Source organism: Oryzias latipes, chromosome 23, assembly GCF_053564925.1.
Source record: "Oryzias latipes strain Hd-rR chromosome 23, Olatipes_Hd-rR_3.1".
Classification (NCBI taxonomy): domain Eukaryota; kingdom Metazoa; phylum Chordata; class Actinopteri; order Beloniformes; family Adrianichthyidae; genus Oryzias; species Oryzias latipes.
This window is the reverse complement of record NC_136259.1, coordinates 26,720,238-26,745,132: the sequence shown is the minus strand read 5'-3', so window position 1 is coordinate 26,745,132 and position 24,895 is coordinate 26,720,238. Positions and strand designations below refer to the sequence as shown.

At 49.6% G+C, this 24,895-nt stretch overlaps 1 protein-coding gene across 3 annotated transcripts; it reads left to right on the top strand.

Annotated features, from left to right (window-relative positions):
- The first annotated feature begins 250 nt into the window (after positions 1–250).
- Positions 251–23,659, top strand: si:dkeyp-27e10.3 (UPF0606 protein KIAA1549). 3 transcript variants are annotated; one of them, XR_002872721.2, is made up of 23 exons: positions 251–386; positions 1,170–1,352; positions 4,196–5,443; positions 5,529–5,611; positions 5,773–6,072; positions 6,148–6,334; positions 6,510–6,569; positions 6,644–6,795; positions 7,004–7,181; positions 7,310–7,494; positions 7,569–7,774; positions 7,871–7,995; positions 8,084–8,098; positions 8,706–8,911; positions 8,989–9,212; positions 9,583–9,718; positions 13,844–14,029; positions 14,172–14,224; positions 14,335–14,462; positions 14,822–14,982; positions 20,741–21,011; positions 21,126–21,165; positions 21,245–23,659. XR_002872721.2 is itself a non-coding variant. In XM_023952184.2 (21 exons), the coding sequence occupies exons 2-21, from the start codon at positions 1,256–1,258 to the stop codon at positions 20,963–20,965; spliced, it is 4,155 nt and encodes a 1,384-aa protein (XP_023807952.1). In that variant the 5' UTR covers positions 251–386; positions 1,170–1,255; the 3' UTR covers positions 20,966–23,659. The 3 variants fall into 3 exon arrangements, 2 of the variants coding, with proteins under 2 accessions (XP_023807952.1, XP_078798225.1); XM_023952184.2 differs by having other exon boundaries at positions 20,741–23,659; XM_078942099.1 differs by lacking the exon at positions 251–386 and adding an exon at positions 736–840 and having other exon boundaries at positions 20,741–23,659.
- The last annotated feature ends 1,236 nt before the right edge of the window (positions 23,660–24,895 follow it).

The following is a 24,895-nucleotide window of genomic DNA, read 5'->3' as shown; positions in this document are numbered from 1 at the left end:
GTTTGGATTTGGAACCAAAGCAGTATTTTGGACCCAAACGCAGAAAGTCAGAGGTTCCAGAAGAATGTCATCCACCTCCAGGTGAGACTTTACCTGTTTGCTGCAGGAAGTCACCTTCCTCATCAAAATCAGGAGAGCCAAGATTGTGAGGAGGCCGATTTGTGCACGCGCTAACGCGCCTTTGCAGATTCACCAAGAAATTAAAATCTATGGATCCGGTGTCTAAAGTTCGGCTCGGTCACCTGAACGGTTTCTGCGAAAAATAGATCTAAGAAGCTGCCTGCGTGAAATGAGACTGAAGCTCCGCCCCTCGTGCACGCACAGGGCGCGCGCCGCGCTGCAATGGAGAGTCATGACACGACCGGACCGCATCTTCAGAATGGCAGGTGAGTCCAGACCCGAACCGAAGGGCTGGTCACAGCGGGCCGGACCGCTTCTATTTCGTGCATTTGTGTATAGGAAGGGGGGGGGGGGGGGGGGTCACCTTAAAGCATGAGCAGCGCCGCGAGGGGCGATGCGCGCGGGGACTGGGCCGCGCACAGCCGCTGCAGAGGCAGGAAGGAGCCCGCCGGTTCTGTTTCGAATCGAGTTAGTGCGGACCGAGCCGAACCGGGACAGCACTGAGCCAAACCGGTTTACAGGAAGCAGACTGGGAGGTGATCCAGAAACCAATCGATGAGAAGATCTCACTGCAGGTTTTATTGATCTGCTGGTGACGTCACCTGACCAGCTGCTGCAGGTGGTCTGACTCCTGGATCAGGTTCGGAGTGACCTATGGGAGTCCACAGGAACTGATCCGTCCCGCTCTGCGGACCCGGCTTTTTAGAACCCAATCTATCTGTAAGCACCCCCCCCCCCCCCCCTGTGTGTGGCCTCATTCTGATGGTGGTGGTGTGTGTGTGTGTGGGGGGGGTCTTTTTTCCTTTGGGTCTTGAAATGCAGACAGAGGCCGGACACTGCTGCACAGCTGGACCTGTGGTTGTGAGATGCTGCTCTTCCAGGTGGTCTCTCTGGGTCACGTGATCACAATCAGCTGAGAGGCAGAATGACCTCAGAATCTGGGATCATGTCAGGTGGATTACATGAAGCAGACCCCTGGAGCTCCGCCCACCTGTCTGTCAACTCTCCTATGATCAATAATGGTGATTAGCTGATGTTCTGCTGCTCAGGTGTTCCTGACAGGCCCCCACCCCCCTGCCCCCACATTGGAGTGGGCCCTTGACCAGCAGGCTGCACCTCCAGCACCAGAACTGAAATGGAGGCCATAAGCTCCGCCTCCAGATGCAGCCTCACAGTGCTGTTGATGGCCAGCACTGTGGTATCCATGGCAACCAGCAGCTCACCTGATGCAGGTAAATGGAAAATCTGATGCGAGACAGATGACCTCACAGAGCAGGAAGTGAAAGTTTCCCTCCTCATGAAATCTAAACATGTGACCTGTAGACATGATGGTGGCACGATACGAGGAAAACTCGCGATATTAGTGATCAATACTATGATGATCATATAACCTGTGATACATGAACAAATAGCAGAACATGTGAAAAGATCCTTTCCATTTCACTGCAACCGTTTAATTAAATAAGAGTCAACATCACTGATATTATTCTCCAAATGAACCTCGGGAATCTAACGTCAGAGGGCTTCCTCCGATTGGTCAAATGCATAAATGGATTTATGTGATTCATTAACCCTTGTTCTATCCTAGGCACTTTAACATTGGGAGTGGGGTCATCTAGACCCACTAGACAGTGCTCTGAACCTTTTTTCTTCAATGATTTGTGATCTTCACTGGTGTCCATGGATTACATGAAATCTTTCCACCTTTATCCACCTTTGTCATGGTAGGGGGAACACGTCTATGGAAGGGGGGGGTCATCTAAGAAAGCACAAGGGTTAATAAGTGTGATTTCTTGCCTTATAAATGGGTTAGGACCATCAGTTGCCCTCCTCGTGAGCAACGTGACTGCAGCAATGAGGGCGTGGCTGGACGTTGACCATCCCTCATTCTGCATGAGTGCGCGCATGCTAACTGTTTTTTTTTTTTAAATTAACCTCCGTTTTGTTTCATTTAACCGAGAGAAAATGTCAGAGCCTACAGGACCTAAGAAACGAGGGATTCTGTAGTCCAGTAATTGTAATTAATTACTAACATTTAAACTGTAATTCGTTACATTTCTCCATTACTGACAAAAGTAATTAAATTACAGTAATTCGTTACTTTGTAATCTGTTACCCCCAACCCTGCCTGCTGATGGAGTCCCAGACCAGGGTCTGCTTGGCTGTATTCAGACTGAAAAGGGAGTCTGGTTCACTTTAAGGGGACCAAATGTGTCTGAAGACGCCGTAAATCCATCATCGGTTCCTCATCTCTACTGAAGGATTTTATTGAAAGTCCAACTTTGAGACATTATTGTAATGATATTACATCAGCTGTTTTTGCAGTCAGTCAAAACAGAAAATAAAGGACTCCAATTAAATTTTATTGGTAATCACTGAAGAACAAATGCGAGCTCACGAGCGCCCCTTTGGTCAGGCAGAGATACTGCTTGCCTCACATTTGTGTTTTCTCAGGTCAGATCTGAATGATGTAAACAGTAAAAAAGGAGAAATACATCACCTCTCAAATGGAAAGTAAGACCGTGGAAGAAAAAAGTTTAGAATGGATGAAAACACTGTAATAAAGCATTATGGTATTAGTACGGGTGCAACAATTAACCGATGAATAGATTTCTATTCCTCCAATCGATCTGTCTCAGCCAAGTTATTCATTGAATCATCAATCTATAGGCAATTGATCTATAATTGATTTTGGAAAATATCATTTGGACTTGAGACATGGTAGGTTTATTTTACTATAACATCAAAATGACCACATGCATCACAGCGGACGACACACGTGTTGTTCACCTTTCGCTATACACATCCCATCGGGTTTTCACAGCGAAGGAGCTGTCACCGTGGTTTGGCAGAGAGTTTTCCCGCCGGATGCCCTTCCTGACACAACCTTTACTTTCAGGGAGACCCAGATAGGCAGCAGCAAAGGGTCTGGATTTTTGAACTTATTGCTCCCCCTGGGAAGCAAGCCCAGGTGTTCTACACAGGAACCACATTTATAGAACAGATTAGTGGACAAACGTGTATTTTATCATTGGTGTACACGCCACGGCGGCAGGTGGAGCTCAGTCTGACCGATTCCTGCTGAGTCCCACCTGAAAGAGTCTGCAGACCATCAGCCCTTTGGGCAATTTTGGGACTTTCTGATGGTCCAGCCCAACAGGCTCTGAGCGCTGAACGGCGGCGCCTCTGAATGTCAACGACTTGTGGCTTGTCTGTGCTAATCATGGGATACTGCGCTGAAGCAAACTGTCACCATGGCAACAAGAAGAAAGAGATTCAAGGCAGCTAGTCAGCTATCTATGTGTGTGCAAAGGAGTGTGAAAAGGAGGGGGATGAGGTGGACTGGGGGGGGGTACATATGTGTCAACAACAAAAATCTACGGAGCGACTCGCCCGGTGGGAAGGACAAAACAGGTGGTAGTTGTCCCAGCAGTAGGTGTTCTTCCACCAGGGAGGCGTGTACCTGCCGTTGGACTCACCTGTGTTCCCCGAACATCCACTTCAGCCCCTGATTGACAGCTCATGGCGGAGTTCTACTTGTTCCAGTGATCCTTGAACTGACTACAGCCGTTCTGGAGTTTTAAGGTCTTCCAACCAGAACCTGCTTTATGTGTCCAGGTCATGACAAACACCGGGGCAACCGCGCTTGTCCCCCGGGGCGGCCGTGGTGCAGCGGTAGGGCGGTCGACCCATGATCGTAAGATTGCAGGTTCGATTCCCGCCTTGCACGCCCATGTGTCGAAGTGTCCTTGGGCAAGACACTGAACCCCACCTTTCCTCTGGTGGGAGGTTGGCGCCAGTGTTTGGCAGCGGAGCCGCAGTGAATGTGTGTGTGCATGGGTGAATGGGGCTGTGACTGTAAAGCGCTTTGGGCCTTCGAAAGAAGGTAGAAAGTGCTTTATAAGTATACGCCATTTACCATTATGGAATGTCATTCCATGGAGCGTCTGGTCCACCTCCATTCTAGCGTCTGTAGGATGGACCCGGACGGTCCGGTCCATGTCCGGGGTGTGTTGGGACACGGACCATTGAGTTTTGTTAAATTACAAGCATTTCTCTCCCTCTGGCTCCACAGGGATGCCAAAGTCCACCAACACCAAGGAGTCTTTATCTGATTTTCCACCACCAACATCCTCACCACCCCCCTTCCCCTCTGGTCGTCCTCCAGACTCCGGTTACTATGGTGACCATGCTGAGGGAGGCTCCATGGCAGAATCAGACCCTGGAGCTCAAGGGATTCACCTTTTGCTGAGACCTCCAGACCTGCTGTCCCCCAGTCTACCTCCCCCGCTCCCCCCACACAGCCAAACCACCCTGACTCCTCCTTCTCCCTGGGAGTCAGGTCCCACTTTAGAAGATGCTTGGGGTTCTGGAGACTATGTGGAGACTCTGTCCTTTATTGTGCCAGATGGCGAAGAGCTGGCTCTGGCCACTCCCCTTCCCAGGCATCCGTGGCACACGGACGAGGAGGGCAACTGGATTTCTTATGACACCACCTTCCCCGTCAGACCTACCCTTCCTCTATTCTCCCGTCTACCCCTCTCCTCCTCATCACCCCACGTTTCTCTCCATCCTCACCCCACTGATCGAGACGTCTTCTCCAACTGGGACGAGGACTACGACCTGGAGGACATGGTTCCTCTGGAGCCAACAGAAGTGCTGCTGCCTGACATGAACAGTTTGGAGTACTACACCAACCTGGTGGCCCGGGAAAGGGAGAAGGAAAAAGAAAGAGACAGAAAGAAGGAAAAGAAAATGGAGACAGGAAAGGAAAGAAAAGAAGATAAGGACACGCTGAACCAGACCTACTTCAGAACCACCATTTCTCCAACAGCAACTCACAGCCACCCTTCTCCAAAAACCTCTGTGTTCACGGCCAGCTCTCCGCCAGAGCCCAGGCACCCACCCCCAAAACCCGCCCCTTCTCTTCCTCCTTCACCTGCCGGAGCAGGTAAAGACAAACCAACTGCTCCGTCATCCACCTCCAATACCTCCTCCACCCCCTCTTCTCCGGTCTTAAGAACCAGAGATCGTGGTTCAGTCCACGGCAGACGTCCTGCCCGTCCCCCGTCCAACACCACCATCCGGTTGCCACCCTCCCCACCCCTGGGACCTACTACCAGTACTGGCAAACCAGAGAAACCATCAGTGGTGACTGAAAAACCAGCAAAGGTCCAGCCCATCACCACAACCACCACTCAGTTTACTGCAATCAGTCTGACCAGAGCGCCTCCCGTCACCACACCCAGGGTGGTGCAGACCCTGCCCACCAGGCAGTACCTCTGCAACATCACCAAGCCAGAGTTGTATCTGGTGCAAGTAGGTGAGAGCTTAGAGAGTTCTGGATGACATTCCTGCAGATCCACGTGTTGGTCAGATTCCAGCTGATGATTGTTATGTGTTTGCAGTCGGTTCTAAAGGTTCTTCATCCGGTTTCAGTCAGGTCCGAGATCTCCTCAGGAGAGAGTTCAACCGCTCTGTGGAGCTGCAGGTAATCATGTGGAAACTTGTCATAGACTTTATGTCAAACATTTCTTCAAGGCCCAGAGCTTCTGTTCCAGGTGATGCTTCGTCAGAACTCTTGTTGATGTCAAAGTTTTTACCGGTTCAGGGTCAGTTCTTGAAGGTACCTGACATCCGGTTCCTATTCAGTTCCTCAGAACGCCATCAAGTTTCGCCTTCCGTGTTGTGTCGGGACCTCTGGTCTTCACTGCCATATCTGTCATTAACGCTCTGCGCCGGCTGCCTCGCGGCTCGGGTCCGGTTCCCACGGTGCTGCCGCTGTACACGGTTCCGGATCTCAGGCACCAGATCCACTCTGTGCTTCAGTTCGTTCCTGCTCACATCGACATCAAGGTGTGCAACTTCAGCGAACGTATCGAGAAGGGGCTGGGGATGGCGTATGCAGAGACGCTAAGAAGATCACATGAGGGCGGGAACATCATGGTACAGGTGAGTCGAACCCGTTCGTTCTCATGACCGGAATGTCGTCCACACCAGAGTTAAAAACCTTTTGCCTCCATGCAGTTGCTGAACATCACAACTGGCGCCGTCCAGGCAGCACCAGGCGGGAAAGTTCCTGTCGACATTATATTTGCAGTGCGGGATGGGCGGGGTTACCTGCCAGGATCAGAGGTTAGCGAACATCTGAGGAAGCTCAGCCTGGTGGAGTTCAGCTTCTACGTCGGATTTCCTGCACTGCAGATCGCAGAAGGTACGACAAATGGGTTTGAGACAGCTAGCATGTGTGTTCAGGAGCATCAGAAGCTGCTCCCCTGGAACAGAGACCATCCTTGTTTCAATGCTCAAATGTAACATTTCATGGAGCAACCATCAGTCCTGACCTGTAACTCACCTGTAACTCACCTGTAACTCACCTGTGTTTTCAGCATTCCACTACCCGGAGCTCAACACGTCCCATCTCCTGCGCTCCTCCTGGGTCCGCACAGGTATCTTCCCGAACATTCCGACGTCGGCGGTCCGATTTAGGTCTGACTCTGACCTGTTGCTGGTGCCGTTTCAGTTCTGCTGGGAGTCCAGGAGCAGTTGGTGGCGGAGCGCAGCTTCAAGGCTCGTCTGGAGAGACGCCTGGCTCTGCTGCTGGAGGAGGGGCTGCAGGAAACCAGCAGGAGGCGCTGGAGGAGAGCAACTGCTGTGGGCAACAACAGCCTGCAGGTATGTGCTTGATGCACCTGGCATTATTATTCAGCAAACAGCGCTTTGCCCGTTGGGACCTTCCTGCTGTGGGCGGAGCTTATCGTGTCAGACAGGAAACCGGTTCTGATGTGAGTCTGTGCTCACTCTGACCGCTGCCATGAGCAGGAAATGGGGATTAGAGACGACAAAAGCAGGTACATGAACCAGAACTGCTGTTGTGTGTCAGGTGGTGCGGGTGTCCAGGCTTTCCAGTCCAGAGAACCCGTTGGAGGTTTTTTATTTTGTGGAGGGTTCTGGTGGAGAGAGGGTCCCAGCAGAGGTAACAGCTGCAACCCTGAACAGTCTGGATCTTCAGAGGGCTGCCATCGTCCTGGGACATCGAGTCCTGAAACCACTGGCACAGGGTGAGTCGGAGTGCCAAAGTGCCCACAGGCAAACAGCTTTTCAACTTCAAACCTGGTATATGGAGAAAGGGAGAGTCTCTTCCGTGTCTCACCTGAACCTCACCTGTGTCTCACTCTTTCCCTTCCAGCTGTGGAGGAGCTCTTTGTCCCCCCAGCAGAGACACAAAGCAACAACATCTGGCTGATTGTGGGCGTGGCTGTTCCCGTCCTTCTTGCAGTCTTCATCATCATCCTCCTCTACTGGAAGCTTTGTGGCTCTGAAAAGCTTGAGTTTCAGCCTGATGCCATCAACACTATCCAGCAGAGGCAGAAGGTCAGAGGTCAACAGAACCACCCCCCCCCCCCTTCCAGACTCGCTAGGTCTGACAGATTCTCTCCTGACTGCAGCTTCAGGCTCCGAGCGTCAAAGGATTTGACTTTGCAAAGCTCCACCTCGGTCAGCACAGCAAGGATGACATCATGGTCATCCAGGAGCCCGGTCCACTACCTGCTCCCGCCAAAGAAGCCACGCCCTCAGAGACAGGCGACCTTAACACCCCCAAGTCGAAGGGATCCTCCACCAAACCCGCCCGCTTGAGCCGCCGCAGGGGGAGGTTAGCTGCCATCTTTTATGCATTCCAAGCCGTGGAATTGAACCTGTAATCAGTCCTGACAGTCAGAGGCTCCTCCCAAATGCTTTGTCTCGCCAGGCTCAGCCCGTCGGATGGCGACTCGCTGGGCAGCGAGCAGTCGAGCGGCAGAGAGTCTGTAGAGGAAAGCACCCGACCCGTGGCCATGCCCAACGAGGGGAAACAGCACAAGAAAACCAGAAACGGTCAGAATCTCGGGAAGAGTCTGAATCGGCGAGGACGCCGCCACATTTAACTTTGTTTCTTCTGTGTTTCGTGTTCCCACCCCTGCAGGGAGGAGCAAGACAGGTGTGTTTCCACGGCTTCACACACTTCTACACAGCACCTGCACCTGCACTGATTAACAATACATGTCAGTGTCCGTCCTGAGGCTGGTTGGTGGAGGGTTCAAATCCATGGTGGAGTCAGCTGCTAAAACAAACTTCAAAGTACATTACGCAAAGTTTTGGTTCATTTTAAATTCAAATTTACAGCAAGAAAACCGAATCAGGAAAAAATAACAAAAGTAAATACTTCCGCCCAGTTTTAATGGTCAAAGTGTAGCATCTGTATGATCAGCCCAGAACTGGAACTCCTCTGGGATGCACATTGTCCTGCCAGGTGGTTTCCTACCATCTCAAACTGGATTTCGTGCCTCCAAAATGAGAAAAGGCTGTATCGTCCCGCCCTGCGAGCAGAGGGTGTTTGGTGGGACTGCCGTTATCAGCTCCACCCTGATGATCATGGTCAAGTCCAATCTTCTCACCGTAATGCTTCCAGCTCCTAGTTGGTTCTAAATGTTGACATAAACATTTGTGGGGGGCTCTGCTCTCAGACTTGGGGGGTTTTCCATGAGACGGATGCTTCCCTTTGGAGCAGATGCTCTGGTGTCACCACTGACCTCTGACCTCTGCAGCTGCTCCTCCAGGCTACGGTCCAGACGAGCTTCTGTCCTCATCCTCCATCTTTGACCATGTTGACCGCCTTTCTCGCGCCTCGTCTGACGGCACCCGTCGCCAGGCCAACAAGGTGCAGCTCATCGCCATGCAGCCACGCCCCAGCTCTCCCCTGCACCCCACCTCCCAACCAAGCCCCTCCCTCACTGAGAAGGTCAACACTGAGGTGGGTGGGGCACAGGGGGCACCTGCTCACTGCATGCTGGCTCGTACCTGATGCACCTGTTCGCCGTGTCCCTGCAGGTGGCGCTGAGGCACAAGTCAGAGATTGAGCATCACAGGAACAAACTGCGGCAACGTGCCAAGAGGCGGGGCCAGTGTGAGTTTCCCTCCATGGATGACATCATGGATGCCTTTGGTGACGGGCCAGTCCAGAGCGAGGCGGCACAAAGACTCTATAGCTCCGCCCACGACCACATGGACTGCATCCTTCAGGCCGACACTTCGCCCACAGAGTCCAGGAAAAGGTGAGACTCCACCTGAGACCTCAGCCACGTTCTAAGTTCTGGGCAGGTCCATTTGTCAGGACAGTTCTGAGTACAGTCTGGCAGAACCTTTGTTCTCCAAAGATCCGAGGCTGAAGCGTCTGAGATGGTTCTAGGTAGAACCCTAAAGGTTTTCTGAAAAACCCAAACAGCAATAGAAGGAGAACCTGATGTTCCTGCGGAGAAGGTTTCTGGAAACAGGGGCAGTTTCTCCGGATCAGAAGGAGCAGAAGCGCAGAACCTCTTCTGAACTGGAAGAATGGTTTCGAGGTTGTGTTGGTGGAACGTCTTTTCTGTGATGAAGAACCAGAAACTGCTCCTGTTCTTCATCACTCTCTGCTTTTCCTTCCAGAGGGAAACACTCTCCTCGGGGGCGCTGGGCCCAGCCCGGTCCAGGAAGTCTCCCTGATACAGACCGAGACCGCCTGCTCACTGACCAAAGCGCCACCTACAGGAAGTACCCAGGACTGAACAACGTGGCCTACATGGTGAGAGGAAAGGTCGTGCCCTCAGTCCAGACCGAGTGCTTTGGTACCGATGTGGGTTTTCTAAGGTTTCTGCTCTTCAGCCTTTCAGGAATGTCACTTCTAGTAACTGAGTTAGTAACTTATTTACTCTTTATTAAAGCTAACTAGTTATTCTTAAAGTAACTTTGCGTGTTTCTGTGAGTAAAATGAGAACATTGGCTCTGATTGGCCGTTCCAGAGGCTTTACTGTCCGTCAGATGGCGGTTCTCCAGGACCTGCTGCTGACTGAACGCGGTTCTCATGAAGGAGAACAAACAGCAAAGACGAGACGCTGAAAATTTCATGTCATGAATAAAAAAAACCTTTCCTCCTCTGACCAAAAGGCTGATTTAGCGTCCATGAAATGACCTTAAAGTCATCCAACAAACATTTTACCTGCAGCAACGGCGCTCCAAAATCAAAGGTCATTAGACCCTCACTTCACCTCCACAACGTTCTGTTCAAACTCCTCCTTCAGAGTCTCTCCTCCTCCTCTGTTCCTCCTTCCATCACTCCGTGATAAAACATCTTGAAGCTGCTTCCACTCCATCAGCCGTGTTCTCCTTCCATCTTTTCTCCTGATCACACAAGAGATCCTCCTCCTTCTGTCCATCAACTCTCTATTTCTCCTTCAGTCAAAGTTCTGCTCCAATGTCTTCATTCCTGACTTTGCTCTGCTAAAGATCACGCCTTCCTCCTCTCCTTCCTCCTTTCCCTCCTCCTCTCCTCCTCTCCCTTCTCCTCCTCTCCTTCCTCCTCTCCCTTCTCCTCCTCTCCTTCCTCCTTTCCTTCCTCCTCTCCCTCCTCCTCTCCTTCCTCCTCTCCCTCCTCCTCTCCTTCCTCCTCCTCTCCCTTCTCCTCCTCTACTTCCTCCTTTCCCTCCTCCTCTCCTTCCTCCTTTCCTTCCTCCTCTCCCTCCTCCTCTCCTCCCTCCTCTCCCTCCTCCTCCTCTCCCTTCTCCTCCTCTCCCTCCTCCTCTCCTTCCTCCTCTCCCTCCTCCTCTCCCTCCTCCTCTCCTCCCTCCTCTCCCTCCTCCTCCTCTCCCTTCTCTTCCTCTCCCTCCTCCTCTCCTTCCTCCTCTCCCTCCTCCTCTCCCTCCTCCTCTCCTCCCTCCTCTCCCTCCTCCTCCTCTCCCTTCTCCTCCTCTCCCTCCTCCTCTCCTTCCTCCTCTCCCTCCTCCTCTCCTTCCTCCTCTCCCTCCTCCTCTCCTTCCTCCTCGCCCTCCTCCTCTCCCTCCTCCTCTCCCTCCTCCTCTCCCTCCTCCTCTCCCTCCTCCTCTCCCTCCTACTCGCCCTCCTCCTCTCCCTCCTCCTCTCCCTTCTCCTCCTCTCCCTCCTCCTCTCCCTCCTACTCGCCCTCCTCCTCTCCCTCCTCCTCTCCCTCCTACTCGCCCTCCTCCTCTCCCTCCTCCTCTTCCTTCTCCTCCTCTCCCTCCTCCTCTCCCTCCTCCTCTCCTTCCTCCTCTCCCTCCTCCTCTCCCTCCTCCTCCTCTCCCTTCTCCTCCTCTCCCTCCTCCTCTCCTTCCTCCTCTCCCTCCTCCTCCTCTCCCTTCTCCTCCTCTCCCTCCTCCTCTCCCTCCTCCTCTCCCTCCTCCTCTCCCTCCTCCTCTCCTCCCTCCTCCTCTCCCTCCTCCTCTCCCTTCTCCTCCTCTCCCTCCTCCTCTCCCTCCTCCTCTCCCTCCTCCTCCTCTCCCTTCTCCTCCTCTCCCTCCTCCTCTCCCTTCTCCTCCTCTCCCTCCTCCTCTCCCTCCTCCTCTCCCTCCTACTCGCCCTCCTCCTCTCCCTCCTCCTCTCCCTCCTCCTCTCCTCCCTCCTCCTCTCCCTCCTCCTCTCCATTCTCCTCCTCTCCCTCCTCCTCTCCTTCCTCCTCTCCCTTCTCCTCCTCTCCCTCCTCCTCTCCCTCCTCCTCTCCCTCCTCCTCGCCCTCCTCCTCTCCCTCCTCCTCTCCCTCCTCCTCTCCCTCCTCCTCTCCTCCCTCCTCTCCCTCCTCCTCCTCTCCCTTCTCCTCCTCTCCCTCCTCCTCTCCTCCCTCCTCTCCCTCCTCCTCCTCTCCCTTCTCCTCCTCTCCCTCCTCCTCCTCTCCCTCCTCCTCTCCTTCCTCCTCTCCCTCCTCCTCCTCTCCCTTCTCCTCCTCTCCCTCCTCCTCTCCTTCCTCCTTTCCCTCCTCCTCTCCCTCCTCCTCTCCTCCCTCCTCTCCCTCCTCCTCCTCTCCCTTCTCTTCCTCTCCCTCCTCCTCTCCTTCCTCCTCTCCCTCCTCCTCTCCTTCCTCCTCTCCCTCCTCCTCTCCTTCCTCCTCGCCCTCCTCCTCTCCCTTCTCCTCCTCTCCCTCCTCCTCTCCCTCCTCCTCTCCCTCCTCCTCCTCTCCCTCCTCCTCCTCTCCCTCCTACTCGCCCTCCTCCTCTCCCTCCTCCTCTCCCTCCTACTCGCCCTCCTCCTCTCCCTCCTCCTCTCCCTCCTCCTCTCCCTCCTCCTCTCCCTCCTACTCGCCCTCCTCCTCTCCCTCCTCCTCTCCCTTCTCCTCCTCTCCCTCCTCCTCTCCCTCCTACTCGCCCTCCTCCTCTCCCTCCTCCTCTACCTCCTCCTCTCCCTCCTCCTCTCCCTCCTCCTCCTCTCCCTTCTCCTCCTCTCCCTCCTCCTCTCCCTCCTCCTCCTCTCCCTTCTCCTCCTCTCCCTCCTCCTCTCCCTCCTACTCGCCCTCCTCCTCTCCCTCCTCCTCTCCCTCCTCCTCGCCCTCCTCCTCTCCCTCCTCCTCTCCCTCCTCCTCTCCCTCCTACTCGCCCTCCTCCTCTCCCTCCTCCTCTCCCTTCTCCTCCTCTCCCTCCTCCTCTCCCTCCTACTCGCCCTCCTCCTCTCCCTCCTCCTCTACCTCCTCCTCTCCCTCCTCCTCTCCCTCCTCCTCCTCTCCCTTCTCCTCCTCTCCCTTCTCCTCCTCTCCCTCCTCCTCTCCCTCCTCCTCTCCCTTCTCCTCCTCTCCCTCCTACTCGCCCTCCTCCTCTCCCTCTTTCTCTCCCTTCTCCTCCTCTCCCTCCTCCTCTCCCTCCTCCTCTCCCTCCTCCTCCTCTCCTTTCTCCTCCTCTCCCTCCTCCTCTCCCTTCTCCTCCTCTCCCTCCTCCTCTCCCTTCTCCTCCTCTCCCTCCTCCTCTCCCTCCTCCTCTCCCTCCTACTCGCCCTCCTCCTCTCCCTCCTCCTCTCCCTCCTCCTCTCCCTCCTACTCGCCCTCCTCCTCTCCCTCCTCCTCTACCTCCTCCTCTCCCTCCTCCTCTCCCTCCTCCTCCTCTCCCTCCTCCTCCTCTCCCTCCTCCTCTCCCTCCTCCTCTCCCTCCTCCTCTCCCTCCTCCTCTCCTCCCTCCTCTCCCTCCTCCTCCTCTCCCTCCTCCTCTCCTTCCTCCTTTCCCTCCTCCTCTCTTTCCTCCTCTCCCTCCTCCTCTCCTTCCTCCTCGCCCTCCTCCTCTCCCTTCTCCTCCTCTCCCTCCTCCTCTCCCTCCTCCTCTCCCTCCTCCTCCTCTCCCTTCTCCTCCTCTCCCTCCTCCTCTCCCTCCTCCTCTCCCTCCTACTCGCCCTCCTCCTCTCCCTCCTCCTCTCCCTCCTACTCGCCCTCCTCCTCTCCCTCCTCCTCTCCCTCCTCCTCTCCCTCCTACTCGCCCACCTCCTCTCCCTCCTCCTCTCCCTTCTCCTCCTCTCCCTCCTCCTCTCCCTCCTACTCGCCCTCCTCCTCTCCCTCCTCCTCTACCTCCTCCTCTCCCTCCTCCTCTCCCTCCTCCTCCTCTCCCTTCTCCTCCTCTCCCTCCTCCTCTCCCTCCTCCTCTCCCTTCTCCTCTTCTCCCTCCTCCTCTCCCTCCTCCTCTCCCTCCTCCTCCTCTCCCTCCTCCTCTCCCTCCTCCTCTCCCTCCTCCTCTCCCTCCTCCTCCTCTCCCTTCTCCTCCTCTCCCTCCTCCTCTCCCTTCTCCTCCTCTCCCTCCTCCTCTCCCTTCTCCTCCTCTCCCTCCTACTCGCCTTCCTCCTCTCCTTCATCCTCTCCTTTCAGCACATGGAGCTGGATTTTGCCCCCTTGTGGTAATAAAGCTCCGGATTGTGTTTAAACAAATCTACCCTGCTTTCTCTGTTTCAGTCTGACCCTGATCTGCCACAAGGCAACAGAAGCCCTTCCCCCACTGATGAGGTATTTGACTCTGCCCCACCTCCGCCCCCCTACATGCCCCCACAGCCCTCCATCGAAGAGGCGCGGCAGCAGATGCATTCTCTCCTGGATGATGCCTTTGCCCTGGTATCTCCATCCTCACAGGGCAGTGCTGGGGTGAGTGGGGTAAATTTGTGTAAATAAGCCCCCCTCCTACTCAGTGGGATAACCCCTTGACCCCCCCAGTAAGAAATGTAATAATGACCGTCTTTAGATGGATTTGTTCCCACTTTTCTCTCCTTCTTGTTCGTTTCCTCAGAGATATGCAGAGTTAGGAATGTCCCCCACGTCCCTCCACAGTCTTCTACAGAGGTGAGCAGAACCAGCACACTCGAACCCGGATCCAGATCCAGATCCAGATCCAGATCCGGGTCTGTAGACTGAACATGAACTGCCGCTGATTTCTACTGTACTTTAAACAGACAAGGCATGGGCTCCGGAGGATACCTCTCTACTGGAGACCAACTGCAGGAGTCTATTTACTCCAATAGGGGGCAGTATGAGGACCCCCCCTCCTCTTCCAGACCGCGACCTGTAGGAGGAAGTACAGGTACACCCATTCAAAGCAGTGACAATATGTTTTTTTCAGGGTCATACCAGTTGTTTGTATTTTAATTCATATTTTTATTATTATTAAGCAAAAATGTGACACCACCAAAACACAAAATATCTGCCAATCAATTTACTCGTCTAATTTATAAGTCTACCCCTGATTTGAACACTCTAGTGATGGAAAAGCCCTCCTACTGACTGGTTAACCAACCATAGTTTATTTATGTTTCCAAGGAATTACAACCAGCTTTGTTATCAACCCAAAAAACTCTGTTAACCAAATTTACAGATGACAAGACCACTAACTACTAATAATCCCACTAGCTCAGGCTGAGACCCTCCCTCATCCTTTTTCAGGTGCCCAACTCCACCACCTGACACAGGTGGGTCTGTCCAGTCAGATAGGTTCCTACCATGGAGTGGGAGTGGGTCGCAGCATGTCCGGGCCCACGGGGTCCAGCTGGCACCAACAGCATTCAGACCAGGACCTCTCCAGACCAGGAGCCAGCAGAGAGAGTGTAAGTACTGCAAACATCAAGCAGAGATAAATTACATCAAATGATTATGTCCAAATCCTAAGACAAACATGTCATAAATGTGTCTAACCAACACGGATGCCATCTCTGCTCTTTAACTCTTTAACACCTGAGACGACGCCGGCGACTCCTGAATAACACACGCTCATTGGCTCAACAATATACCAACATAAAGTGTTGCCTAACGGCCCAAAGCGTCTTTTCTCCGCTTCCGAATCCGCTGGAGTCACTTTAAACTAGAAAGTCTGCATTTCCAGAAGAAAATGCAGGGTTGAATGCTGTACTGCTGAATGAAAGCTGAATTAGCTCAAAACAGGGCTGAATGGACAAAAAAATGATGACGAACAAACTCTTTTATTTAGGCTCTTTAGGCTCTTTAGGTCGGGATTCTTTTTGGCTGAGAGAGCCATGAACACCATACATTTTTAAATGTAATTACATGAGAGCCATACAATATGTTTAAGTGAATGTGTGAATTTTATGTAATTTCAACAATTTTAAAGTACAAAACATCTGTGGATTATTTCTTAATATCATTGTGATGCTGTTGCTATTAATGGTAAGTATTTCTTATGCGACTTCTGGTGCTGCATGGTTTTGCTCATGGTCTTGTAATCTGGTTCATCCGTAATAAAAGCTCAACTCAAAAGACAATTTCAGAATTTGATTCGCAGATTTGGGGTTTTGATTCCTGGTTTTACAGTTTTAATGCCAAATAGTTTAGGCATTAATTTGACACCATACCTACATGGTGAGTTTAAGGTTCATGCAGGTGTTGAGACTTCCACCCGTTAAACGTGATCGTAGGTTAGTCTTAATGTTCTTTAGATGTGAGAAATACTGCTCACGTACAGACGTAGAGCCAAACATTGTCAGTACAGCGATACTCACACGCTGCAGTGTGTGGTATGTGAATGATGGCTGGCTTGACCGCAGTTCTGTTGTGACCCACATTATTTTAAGAGAGGACCGGGGGCTGCCGAGCGGTAACGCCGTGCAAACACCCAGCCTTTCATTGCGGAGTGAAAGCGATCAGCGGCGTGGGGCTTTTTGCAGCGCATTAAGCGGTGGAAAGCCGCCGGCACCGCGCGATCCGCCGCGGATGCGCTGCGAAAAGCCCCGTGCCTCGGATCGCGCACTGGTGTCAAGCCAGCCCTCTCTCGTCGAACGGCTGTCAAGTGAGCCCTCTCTCAAAAACGGTGTGCCGCTTTTTTACATACATCGCGGTAACAGCAAGAAGGACTTATTTCTAAAGTGAAAGCATACATGAAATTTCAATGTATACCCCCCCTCCGAGATATATTATTAGATTTAGATAGTTATATGTCAAATGTGGAATTTCAAAGTAAAATCCAATTGAAATCATGTATGAATGCATTAATGCCATATGTTGACAAAGCTGTAAATTGAAAACTCCTAGTTTCCACAGACTCATTTCACTTCTCACTTATAGTATCCCACCTGGTGAGGTCACAAAATAAGTTTCAGCAGGATCTGATGTGGAATTTCAAAATAAAACCCAATTGAAATCAGGCATAAATACGTTATCGCCATATGTTGACAGAGCTGTAAAATGAAAACTGCTAGTTTCCACAGAGTTATTTCACTTCTCACTTATAGTATCCCACCTGGTGATATGACAAAATAAGTTTCACATAGATCTGATGTGGAATTACTAAAACCCAGCTTTTTACAACTTTGTCACCTTATGACAATAACACATGTATACCAGATTTTTAATGGGTTTTATTTTGAAATTCCACATCAAATCCAATTAAAACTTATTTTGTGACATCACCAGGTGGATATCTATCATTGAGAAGTGAAATGAGTCTGTGGAAACTAAGAGTTTTCATTTTACAGCTTTGTTAACATGTGGAAATAATGCTGTAATAACAGATTTCAATTGGGTTTTATTTTGAAATTCCACATCAGATCCCTCTGAAACTTTTTTTGTGGCCTCACCAGGTGGGATACTATAAGTGAGAAGTGAAATGAGTCTGTGGAAACTAGGAGTTTTCATTTTACAGCTCTGTCAACATATGACGATAACGCTGTAATAACAGATTTCAATTGGGTTTTATTTTGAAATTCCACATCAGATCTATCTGAAACTTTTTTTGTGAACTCACCAGGTGGGATACTATAAGTGAGAAGTGAAATGAGTCTGTGGAAACTAGGAGTTTTCAATTTACAGCTCTTTCAACATGTGGCAATAATGCTGTAATAACAGATTTCAATAGGGTTTTATTTTGAAATTCCACATCAGATCCCTCTGAAACTTATTTTGTGACCTCACCAGGTTGGATCCTATAAGTGAGAAGTGAAATGAGTCTGTGGAAACTAGGAGTTTTTATTTTACAGCTCTGTCAACATATGGCGATAACGCATTTATACCAGACTTCTTATGGGTTTTATTTTAAAATTCCACATCAGATCCCTATGAAACGTTTTTTATGGCATCTCCAGGTGGGTCTCTATAAGTTAGAAGTGAAATGACTCTGTGGAAACTAGGAGTTTTCAATTTACAGCTCTCTCAACATGTGCCGATAATGCGGTCATAACAGATTTCAATTGGGTTTTATTTTGAAATTACACATCAGAATTATCTGAAACTTTTTTTGTGAACTCACCAGGTGGGATACTATAAGTGAGAAGTGAAATGAGTCTGTGGAAACTAGGAGTTTTCAATTTACAGCTTTGTCAACATGTGGCAATAATGCTGTAATAACAGATTTCAATTGGGCTTTATTTTGAAATTCCACATCAGATCTATTTGAAACTTTTTTTGTGACATCACCAGGTGGGTATCTATCATTGAGAAGTGAAATGAGCCTGTGGAAACTAGGAGTTTTCATTTTACAGCTCTGTCAACATATGGCGATAACGCATTTATACCAGACTTCTAATGGGTTTTATTTTGAAATTCCACATCAGATCCCTCTGAAACTTATTTTGTGGCCTCACTAGGTGGGATACTATGAGTGAGAAGTGAAATGAGTCTGTGGAAACTAGGAGTTTTCAATTTACACCATTGTCATTAGTTGGCGGTAATGCTGTAATAACAGATTTCAATTGGGTTTTATTTTGAAATTCCACATCAGATCCTGCTGAAACTTATTTTGTGACCTCACCAGGTGGGATACTATAAGTGAGAAGTGAAATGAGTCTGTGGAAACTAGGAGTTTTCAATTTACAGCTCTGTCCACATGTGGCGATAATGCTGTAATAACAGATTTCAAGTGGGTTTTATTTTGAAATTCCACATCAGATCGTGCTGAAACTTTTTTTGTGGCCTCACCAGGTGGGATACTATAAGTGAGAAGTGAAATGAGTCTGTGTAAACTAGGAGTTTTTTTCCTAAACATAAGTCAACATTACAGTAAATCCTCTTCAACAAATGGTTTTAATTTCGTCTCTAATTGATAATTCACCTGAAACATATACTAAAATATACACATATAAATATATAGTTATATACAGGGAGGGGGGCTTATGTGTAAATATATACATATGAGTATAATAACAGTTCTTACTTTTTGCATTTAATCGAATGAAGGCTTTCTTGCATTTACCGCAATGTATGTAAAAAAGCGGCACACCGTTTTCGAGAGAGGGCTCACTTGACAGCCGTTCGACGAGAGAGGGCTGGCTTGACACCAGTGATCGCGCGGTACCGGAGGGCATCGCTTCGCACCGCATGATCCTCTCTTGAAATAATGTGGGTCACAAGAAAACTGCAGACAAAGTAGCTCTCATTCGGATCTGCGGTGTCAAATCAGCCGTCAGTGTGACAGGAAGCGCCTTTCAAGTTTTGACGATCAAGTGGTCTGCGTGTCAGCTTTTTCATTTCTTGCCACTTTTGTTGGCTTGCCAGCTCCGCTTGTCGCCGGCGACACAGTCACCGCTGTGTGGTGTTATTATAGACTGTCATTCCAAAACGGAAGAAGAAAATAAATGATGGATCTTGTTAACTGAGCAGGTCTCGACATCTCGTTCTTACAACTCGACCGACAGAACACGCTGACACGCTCCGGTGAAACGCTCCGGAGAAACCCTTTGTCTACGACCCAGATCATGTGGCCATCAAAAGAGCCAGTTATGGATCGCGAGGGTTCCCGACCCCTGGTCTAAACGGTGATCATTTGTGGGGGGAAAAAGGTTTAAATTAAGAAATAATCAAAGTTGACCATAAATAAAATTAAAAAGAAAAGCAAACTAAAAATATATATATTTTTGTAAAAGCTGATGAGCCGGGTCTTGAACCGGCGAGCTTCTGCAGGGGGGGTGGGGGGTTTCCTATGTATTTCTATGGGGGGAAAGATCTTGGACAACCTGGAATATCTGGAAAAGTACAAGTATTTGAAAGACCAAAAGTAAAATAGGTGAAAAAGTGTAAAAGAATTAAACACAAGGATTCCCAATTTATTTTAATGGAGCAGAAATCCTGGAAAATCCTGGAATATCTTAAAAATTTCAATGATTTGAATGACCAAAAGTAATAACTGTAATAAGTTGAAAGAGCTCAACATTTTAAAAGTAAAATGGTAAAAAAAAATTTAAGGGTCCGAACCGGGTGTCGAACCGGGAACCTCTTGCGCCATAACTTCCCAATGTATTTTAATAGGGCAAGAATTCCCGGAAAACCTGGAATATCTTAAAAAGTACAAGGATTTGAAAAACCAAAAGTCATAGCTGGAATAAGCTGATAGAGCTGAATGTTTTAATAGTCTAATGGTTAAAATTGGATAAAAACTGTAGGAGGAGTTAGGTGCCAAAAAACGGCGGAAGATACCATAAATAAAAAAACAAAGGGTTGAATGCTTTACAGCATTCAACCAATTAGTAAACTGTTGGAGAGTTACGATAGTCCAAAGAACGTAAAGACCTCCGATGTTAAAGGGTAAAGGTGAGATGAAGCCTCTAGACGCCTCCCTAGAGAGGTTAGGGAGGCGTTCCGGGATTCAGGACACTTTGGAGAGATTACGTCTCTCCGCTGGTCTGGGGGTTTTCATGGTACCTGGGACAGTAAAGAATAAGGGGGGGGTGGATCTTTGTCTACTGTGCTTTGCCACGTGCTTTTTAGGGCCCATCACGATACGTTTATCAGTGTTTAAGGTGCTCGATAACCAATGTTTGTGGCATTGATAATTCATATAGACTCCGCCTCTGGTTGGCGATGACCTGTGTTGTGCCTTGTGTAACCAATCAGATGCCACTGTGGGCAGGACAGTGATGAAGACGTGGAATGGTGCAGCTTCATCTGAGCTGAAATATTGTGACATCGGCTCACTGCTTTAATAAAAACTGTGGCAACCGATACACGCCAAAAGCCCAGATCGGCTGAACCCTCGTCCTCAAACAAACCCTTAGCTACCACCTTCCTACATTATATTAGAGCCTTCATCACTGTGAATGTGAGCGCGTAGATGTGGTGGAGAATTTGTTCTGAGACGGATGTTCCTGACTGTACAAAACATTGCACAGATGAAAGGAGGAAGTTCTAGAACCAAAGTGAAAGTCAAGTCTTCATCAAACTGGATTTTAAGGCTCGCCACAGTGGAGTGGGTGTATTCTTACTAATGTGGGACAAAGAGGAGTTTGGTCAAAGGCCATGACGAACAGTGAAGGTCTTGCAGAGGGCTCCATGAGAGCTCAGATAGAACCCAGCCTGAGGCTGAACTTTTATGAGGTCGCCTTCCAAAAAAGTGACTCCTCCCCCTCTCTCTTCTCCCTGCAGGTCCTGTCATTTCCAGAGTTCTCCTCTTCCTCTGTTTTCCAAATGCCCAGCTCCTCTTTGCAGGATCCCTCGGCTCCTCCCCTACTACTAACCTCGCCCACCCCAGAGTACCCCCCTGAGGACGCCTCCCCCTCAGCGCACACCTCGGCCTCCCTCATAAAGTCCATCAGGGAGGAACTGCGACGGCTTGCTCAGAAACAGGCTGCAGTTACAAGCTATCCGTAGACTCACCTGGAGCATTTTGGACCAAGACTTACCTTTGTGATAAATGGTAACCGATTTTCAGTCTGGATTTTATCCCCGTCTGTTTCCCTGACCCCCCAAAAAATCTGATCCGTGTTGGAAACAAGGACAGTGTCTTATCTCCACCTTCGGTACTTTACAGGGTCAAACTTTCAGGTGTGTCCGGCCCCTCAGCTCCATTGGTTCGTATGTCAGACTTGCATTTTCACTGAAGTGCTTCCTATAGTCAGTCATTCTACAGTAACCTTTTCTAAACTTTAGACCTACTCTGTCCCGTTGAAGGTCTGGAATAAGGATTCTGGATTCTGAAGGGCCATTTTGGACAGGGTTCCATCTTTCTTTCAGGCCTATTTTAGGGTCGTCATTCCGGATCTTCTGCAGTGACTGGTCCCTTTAGACCCCTGGAAGACAACTCTCCCAATCCAAAGTTCTGAAGGGCCCTGTTCCACCAGATCTTTTTCGGTGCTAACCATTAGCCTCATTACATCTTCAATACATCGTTGACCACTTACTGCCTTCCACTGTCCCATCAGCCTCATTGATCAGGGTTCAGAAACTGTCATGGTGGGGTCATTGCACTGTAGACCACTGTATGAACTAGAAACATAAACATGATGGATAAATATATATAACTATATACATACACACACATATATAACTATATATAAAATTAGAGAGAAAAATATTGTTTAGTATAAAAAATATATATGTAAAGAGATAGGTTTCCAATGAGCACAATGTAAATGTAAAAGTCCTAATGGAGTATTGAGATGTTATTTTTGCTGCTTTTTCTTTGAACCGGTTGATCCGGACCCAGATAGACGGCGGTTCTGGGTTGATCCAGAACCGGACAGACTTCCGTTGTGGGTTCAATCTGGACCCAGACAGACAGCTGTTCAGGGTTGATCCGGACCCAGATAGACGGCGGTTCTGGGTTGATCCAGAACCGGACAGACGTCCGTTGTGGGTTCAATCTGGACCCAGACAGACAGCTGTTCAGGGTTGATCCGGACCCAGATAGACGGCGGTTCTGGGTTGATCCAGAACCGGACAGACGGCCGTTGTGGCTTGATCCTGCTGTGTTTCTGTGTGCTGTAGGTGCTTGCTGCTTTGCATCTTTGCTTGTGATCGTGCGGTCATGTTAACGGCTGGCGCTTTGCCATTGGGCTTCTTCTTCCTGTTCTGTTGCATTCATCAATCTGTGCAGATCAAAAACTTGGGACCTGACAGAGTTACCTGCTTCACCCTAATGTGGACCCCCGCCCACATTGGGGGTCTGGCTGTGTCAACGGCCTTCGTGGTCCCAGTCCTCTGATGCTGCAGGACTGTTTCTGTGGAGATTTCTGCTACATCTCCTTAGACTGCGTAAAGTCGGGGTCAGAGCTGGATGAAAATCAACCAGTGTCCCTCCCAACATACACACACACAGGAACAGAGAGTAACATCTGCAGACGCCCCCACACACCTGGCTTACCTTTTGGTCTGTCTACCAAAGGAGGTGTAGCAGATGGTCGTCCCTAGTCCATGATTGGCTGTCTGTGGTGTTCTCTGCCTGTTTCCAGAGCTCTTCTTGGAGGTGGGGTTCCTTACTTTAGCATGTCAAGCCAGGTTTTTGGCTTTAGCTGCTCTTGGTGTTTCTGTTGTTGTTCAGCATGCTGCTCAAAGCACTCGTGTGTAAAAAAGAGGAGTTGTTGCTCATCAAGTAAAGATGAGTGGCTTGAAGAATGTCACCGTGTCTCTTTATCCACACAGCGAGACTCAGTGTCCTTCATCTTTGGCTTCCTCCAGGATGTGAGGACATCCCAAACATGCCAAACTGGGCTAAAAACAGTCTAAGTCTGCTAAAGTCAAGTCAGACTTTAGGCCGCAATCAAAGCATCCTTTATGGGTCCGAAACTGTACAGGCATAAGACCCTCTGATTGGACCTAGCATGTGTCAATCATCCAGTGGGACCTGGCCCTGTCCGAAGAACCAAATGGTGCTACTTGAAGCTTTGGAGAGGTGGGTTAAACCTGCCAGAAACACGAGAACAAAATCAGGTCCTGCAGGTACCCAGTTCAGTTGCTGAGTCGTCCGCCTAAATGTTTCCTCCGTTTTTAGTCTGCGTTTCTTCTACAAACTTCGTAGGATCTATCAGATAAGTGTGGCGCCGTGGACGTACCACAAAGCTGCGCCACGATGTACCGCCCCCATGCACACACTAGTGAGGACTGGGTCATTACCAGGGTTTTTTAACGCAGAAGGGCAGGAGCAGGTATCCATCTCTACCTGGCTCCACCTGGCCTGACAGTCTCTGACTGTGAAGGAGGATAAGCGGCTTTTGTCCCACTTTTCTGGTACCATCATTTTCCAGTTTCACATGAGTGAACATCCTCAATTGTGACTAATCTAAACTAATATCTTCACACTGTGCTGAGGCCACTCCCTCGCCAGGTGAGCCTGTCCAGTGGTCTGGATTAAGTCCTAAACCAGGTCACTTTGCCTCAGCCCAGGTTCCAGGTCTTGTGATTCACTGAACTTGAAGGTGTTTTAGTCAGTGGGGCTGTCATAGGGACACCAGTAATGCACCAGCCATGTGAAGGCTGGGCAGACCCGCCCACTGAGTCTGTGAGCTATTTCTGTGGTGTTTGAAATCTGATTGTACTGAACATTAAAGAAACACGTTCAGACCCAAACAGACTTTGTTTTCACTGAAACCCTTTGTGTCTGTGTTGATTCGGACGGTTCCAGAAAACAAGCTCTATACATTTTATTCAAAGGGGACCCTTCAAACATGTTTTGTCCAAATCTAGACTTAGATTACACAACTCTTTGGTTCAGGAGGAAAGAACCATCATTTGTGTACGTGTTTCCATCGGGTCTACCAGATGACATCCAGATCTCCCAGAGGACATCCAGGTCTTTTAAAGGACATCCAGGTCTTCCAGAAAAAGTAGTTGACTGCTGCATTTGCGACCTGATCCTGGATGGACGGACAGATGGAGTTGTATCCAACGTGGTTTGCCACGGTCTCCTCCATCAAGTTTAACTTCATCCAAATGAAGTCAACATTCTGGTTCTGATGGACTCTTTCTTTAAACATGTCCGTCCGTTTGTGTCTTTGTGAAATGAAAGGTGTTTTCCTGCCAGGATAATAATCTGCACATTTTCCAGAAGGATATGATCAAGAACCAAGAATAAGGCTTGACTCATAAGCTCCTCCCAGATGGAGCACTGGACACACCCACAGAAGTACGGGGGGGGGGGGGGGGGACCCTAAAACCATGTGTTGTGTTTGTGCAGAATCAAATCAAAGCACCATTGCAAAAATCATGTCTGTCTAATTTTAGTAGACATTTGAAGACATTCATCATGTAAACCAGTTCAGGGTATTCTCTGCCATCAACAAAGCAATCAGTCAAGGAAATTGCAAACACTGGAAAATGTTAAAAATGAGTAAATTTCTGTTATTCAACAATCTAGACATCCTGTAGAAACGTCCACACAAACTCTGATTGTCTGATCCTTCATTTCTAACAGTCAGACTGCAGAGACAAGCGTGCACGTGAACGTGGACAGCCCTAAGGAGAACCTCACAGTCTGCAGGATTTGGGGGATGAAAACATGACAAATCTGTCTGACACACGTGTGCCTCACCTACTTCCCCTTACGTGTTGTATCAAAGTGTGGACTAAGATGAAGAAATCCTCCGGGTTACATCCATTCATGAAAAGGAAGCAGAGGATTTGCTTCTGTGTTAGAGGGGAGGAAGACAGGGTCAGATGGAGGAAGCTGATTGGTTGAAGGGAAAAGAAAATCCAAGTAACTTCCTGTATTTTTGAGTTCCCTTCTTTAATTCATTGGAGGTTTTTTGTAGATTTGTCATCACAGTGTGGCAGAGCTCTGATTCTGCTGTCTGTAAATGTTTTTAT

Bases quoted from the DNA above. Each gene is read 5' to 3' on its own strand.
- si:dkeyp-27e10.3 (XM_023952184.2), top strand. From the start codon at position 1,256: ATGGAGGCCATAAGCTCCGCCTCCAGATGCAGCCTCACAGTGCTGTTG. The intron at 6,570-6,643 runs GTATCTTCCCGA...GTGCCGTTTCAG, and splicing joins CTCCTCCTGGGTCCGCACAG to TTCTGCTGGGAGTCCAGGAG. The intron at 8,912-8,988 runs GTGGGTGGGGCA...GTGTCCCTGCAG, and splicing joins CTGAGAAGGTCAACACTGAG to GTGGCGCTGAGGCACAAGTC.